At 40.1% G+C, this 4,690-nt stretch overlaps 1 protein-coding gene across 1 annotated transcript; it reads right to left on the bottom strand.

The window, feature by feature from the left end:
* Positions 1-255: 255 nt before the first annotated feature.
* Positions 256-4,488, bottom strand: LOC110932567 (G-type lectin S-receptor-like serine/threonine-protein kinase LECRK3). The gene is made up of 3 exons (XM_022175894.2): positions 4,353-4,488; positions 708-2,676; positions 256-613 (listed from the first exon to the last, which is right to left on the bottom strand). Exons 1-3 carry the CDS (start codon positions 4,486-4,488, stop codon positions 256-258), a joined length of 2,463 nt encoding a protein of 820 aa, XP_022031586.2.
* Positions 4,489-4,690: the final 202 nt, after the last annotated feature.

The raw sequence follows: 4,690 nt of genomic DNA, 5'->3' as shown, positions 1-4,690 counted from the left end.
AGGTAGACCATTAAAGATTTATTAGATTATAGATTTGTAATCATATCTAATATGCTAACTAACTATATTCTAAAAATTAAATAACCAACCCTTGCGGGTTGGCCTGACAAGACTTGCAAACCACACAAAGTTACTCGTTACGCAAACTGCCCAACCATCCCCATTTCGCAACCTCTAGTTTCATACACTAAATGACAGTAAAAATGCTGCAATGTTTTGCGACGTTTTAACTTAATAAAGTTTAAAAATTGAGAATTACCAAGTGGAAGTTGGACAAGGAGGAGTCGCGATGTCAGTAATCCCTTCTAACATCAACAACACACACTTCATAGAGGGACGATGAGCAGGTTCATCCTGGATGCACCAAAGTCCAACTTTGACCAGCCTCTCCAATGCCTCCTTCTCCACTTCTTCAAGGTTAACAAGCAGGTCCAATTGCCCCCTTTCAAAGCACTTGTAAACCCAACTAGAAAGAACAATCTCATCCGGATTTGAAACGTGTACATCTAGATTCCTTCTGCAACATATGGTTTCAAGCAGCACAATTCCATAGCTAAAAATATCAACCTTCAATGATATTGGGGAGTTTTTCTGCCACTCGGGTGCCAAGTACCTGTAACAAAAAACAAAACATACGTCATACGGTGTATCAATTGCATGAAACTCGTATATTAAAATAAATCTTCTATTATGCAGAGTACCCTTACCCTCTAGTCCCTCGGACGATTGTGAATGTCTTGGTTTGATCTGGCATTAATAGTTTGGCCAACCCGAAGTCGGAGATCTTAGCAGTCCAGAAATCATCCATTAAAATATTTTGGGGCTTTATGTCGCAATGAATGATGGGAGTTTCACATTCTTCATGAAGGTAAAGGATTCCTCTCGCAACGTCTAGCGCGATTCGCACTCTTTCAGACCAGTACGGAAGCCGTTCGGATTTAAATAAACAGTCCGCAAGGGTTCCATTGCTCATGTATTCATAAACCAAAAGCCTTTGGGTCTTACCTTCGGCACAATAACCGAGCAGTCGCACTAGATTTTTGTGATGAGTTTTCCCAATCACTTGCATTTCGGCTCGGAACTCTCTTTCGCCTTCATCCACCACCTTCTCGAGCCTCTTCACCGCTATCGGTTTCTTCCCTTTGTATAAAGACCCTTTATAGACCGTCCCAAATGAGCCTCTTCCTAGTTCTTGTTTGAACCCGTTTGTTGCCTTTTTGAGCTCGCTGTATGAATATGATCTTAGGATGAGGTCCTCAGCCAACCCCAAAGTTTTACTTTCCAACAATCTCTTGTACTTTAGAAGACGGAACTTGAATACGAAATATCCTGACAAACTTAAGGAAATGCAGGAATAGATGGAAAACCCGATGGTTATTACAAGAATTAGAATCCATGTCTTCTTGCTTGTAGTTGTGGTTACCACCACCTTGTCCCCCGCCTGTGGCACCCTCCTTACAGAACTACTATTAAAGAATTCATTGGGTTGGACATAAAGGCTTGCATTGTTGGTCGTCTTGAAGAAACTCAGCCAAGCATTTACATCTGCAACATGTACATATCGCAATGGGTACTTGTATTTGGAACAATAACCATTTAGAAAAGTAGCGGCGTCACAGTCACAATCCTCCAAACAGGATTTGCTGCAGTCCTGTTTGTTGTCAGCAATAGCTCGATAGTAGAAACCGTCTTCTTCCCACAGTAACTGCTCTTCTGTAGCCAAGTTGTAGTATGTCACGTTTTCGTTTCTGCTTCCACACCTTTTATCTGTAAAATTCTTTTGGCAGCCACTAGATTTCTGATCAAGATCTATAAAATCAGAACCCGGCAGGCAAACACAGTAGTGCTGCTCTGTTCCATTTCTGGTGCAATAGCTGTTAAATCCACAGTAATTTTTCACATCACATGGATCATCTGGCTTGCTCCATACTAAAGAAGGGGAGGAGTTAGTATGTCTGTAAGCATATAGCCGAAAGATTCCGTCATAACCTAGCGTTGCACGATACATGACAGGATAAGAAAGTTCTGTATATAAAAACTGGATGGCTGTTGAAGTACGGTTATCAAGAAGCTGCAATCCCGTATCATTTAGATGCAGGTAGCTCTCTGATTTCGTTAATGGACCCACATAGGTCTCGGTAGCCCAGTAAGCATATAGAGGTTCATCTGTCGTGTTTGTTGGGTACATAACAAGATTACCATCCGTCTGCATCTTGATATGAAAACGTCCACTCGAGTAATTGGTTTTAGAGGTACTAGAAACCAATTCGATCCCACCACGCAGACTCTGGCCTTGCAAAATGGTATCAGGAGGATTGTCAAAACTCTGCCACAATACCTCCATATGATTGTTGTACAGCATAAAGTTTCCATTGTTTTCCAACACAGCAAACGAAATACTGGCTTCAGTTGTTACGGGCTTTCTAATATCGCCCTTCTCCGAAATTAATACCAGCTCCCCTTTATGGGTAAGGTTCAGCGTGGTATTTGGTGACACTGGCGGGTTATCTCGGCCAAGAGTCCACACAACCTTGTTTGCGTTTTCTTTATCTTTAAGCGTTAACCAGATGGCAACCAAATAACCAGCTCCTTGTGGGTAAAACCCAAATGCAAACAGCTTAGACTGGGAGTACCATGCGCTAGGTTGTGCACCAGCAACAAGTGAAGATCCCAACCCTAATTATGGAGTGAATATTTGACCCTTGGTCTGACCCAATAGGGCAATAGGAAAACGAGAAATGCAAGAAGTAGTGAAGCCATGAACAGGATATGCAACAACACAATTATTAGTACGTAGCTTGTGGGTTACAGAGGCTATGAAGATGAGATACTTGATATGAGGCAAAGACTTGAAGGTCAATTCATGGAAAAATAACAATGGGTAGTGCCAACTAACACCATTCATTGAATCTATAGCGACTATCACCAGTTTTCATACACCAACTAAATTCTAAAGGCAAGACTAATATTCAGCGAAGAATAATAAGTCATCCTAGAAGTCTTTGTTTTTTTAACTTTTTCAATTTTCACACTTGTTTGTATTATGACGAAAGTTTAGACCATCCTCAACAATTAAGTAGGTTTGAAATCCATCTGAAAGACCCTACCAAGATAAAACAGTTTACTATTCAGAGGACTAAAATGCAGAATTACAAGTCAATATCCAATAAATTTGATCAGCTTCTTTGGGCATTCCACCTAAAGCTATATGTATAGGGTATTCAATCAGAAAGCGTGTGGAAAAAGTTGTGCATGGTTTGATTAGCACTGTTACAAAAGGTTGAAACATGATGGAACCAATTTGAATACGACACAAGGATAGCTAACAGCTAACTGGCATCAGGCCTTACTTAATATTGGTCACAACTTACGCTCGTAAACTTCTCGAGATAAGGCTAGACGGTACGGGGCTCGGCCTGGGCTCGTCCAGGCCCGTCGCCGATCCAAACACCGTTTCACCCCCCTCCGGCGTCGTCCAAAACGTCGAGACCCACGTTGATTTTCAAAAAGGCTATAACTTTATCATACGTTAATATTTTTTTTTTAAATTACACAGTATTTAACGAGCATTTTATTCTCTTTAATTTAAACAGTCTATTGCTATAGTTTTCTTAAAAACAATTTACAAGATTTTGAATACTCATTAGTCCATTATGTGATTCTAAATACCCAATACGTGATTACACATTCAACATAAAACATTACGTGATTACACATTCAATATAAATCCATTACGTTATTACACATTCAATATAAATCCATTACGTTATTACACATTCAACATGATTTGTTATAACTAATGTTATTACAATTGATTTTGTTTCCTACCCTTCGTACAAGAGAAGCCTTTTGTACATGATTCTTTATCTCTCTGCATATGTGTGTGTGTATATATATATATTGCATGCATACAAATAATTATATATATAACATTATCTGTTATGTAAATTATGAAGCTCAAATTGTGTATTATAAAGGATCCGCGGATTCATGTTTAATTCCAATTCAAAGGTCTTAGCTTAGTTTGATTTGACTGTTGATCTTGTAAGTTGTTACCAAAATTAAGTAGGGCCTGATGCCTGTTCGCTAATAGTCAGATTAGTTTCATCATGTTTCAACCTTTTATTCCAATGCTAATCAACCACGCCCGATTTTTGAGAAATTCACGAAAATAGCCAAGAATAAGTTTGACTTACCAAAATGGCCACCTCATGCGTCGGTGGAGGAGGGCATCACTAATTACGAGAGATCTTATGCGTTTGCAGGGCTCATTCATGCGTCCGCCAATGTAGAAGTGACACGTGTCTCAATGACATCATGCGTCCCATGCGTCCGTGGCTCATAAAATTTACTTTTAGGAGATTTGAGGCATCCCATGCGTCCGTGACTCATCCCATCATCACATGCGTCCGTTTGAGGCATCCCATGCATCTGTGACTCATTCCATGCATCCCATTTCCGTACTTGCTGCTTCATCCATACACGCATCCATTTAAAGAATTAAGGATGCATAAGAGGGGTGATGCCCCGTTCCAAAAACGCATAAACTGGCTATTTTGGTAAGTTAACTTTATTATTGGCCATTTTCGTAAATTCCTCCCGATTTTTTCCACACGCTTTCCGATTGAATTCCACACATTGGAATAGGATGTAGGCAGGGCCGGCCCTGAGAATTCGTGTACCCTGTTCG

This window comes from Helianthus annuus, chromosome 3 (genome assembly GCF_002127325.2).
Source record: "Helianthus annuus cultivar XRQ/B chromosome 3, HanXRQr2.0-SUNRISE, whole genome shotgun sequence".
Lineage (NCBI taxonomy): Eukaryota > Viridiplantae > Streptophyta > Magnoliopsida > Asterales > Asteraceae > Helianthus > Helianthus annuus.
This window is presented reverse-complemented; position numbering and strand designations above follow the sequence as displayed.

What these genes read in the sequence shown, in the direction of transcription:
- LOC110932567 (XM_022175894.2), bottom strand. Translation starts at nt 4,488, where the DNA reads ATGCGTGTATGGATGAAGCAGCAAGTACGGAAATGGGATGCATGGAAT. An exon ending in ATGCCTCAAATCTCCTAAAA is followed by an intron (nt 2,677 to 4,352) that starts GTAAATTTTATG and finishes CTCCATAATTAG; the next exon opens with GGTTGGGATCTTCACTTGTT. An exon ending in ATCGTCCGAGGGACTAGAGG is followed by an intron (nt 614 to 707) that starts GTAAGGGTACTC and finishes TTTTTGTTACAG; the next exon opens with GTACTTGGCACCCGAGTGGC.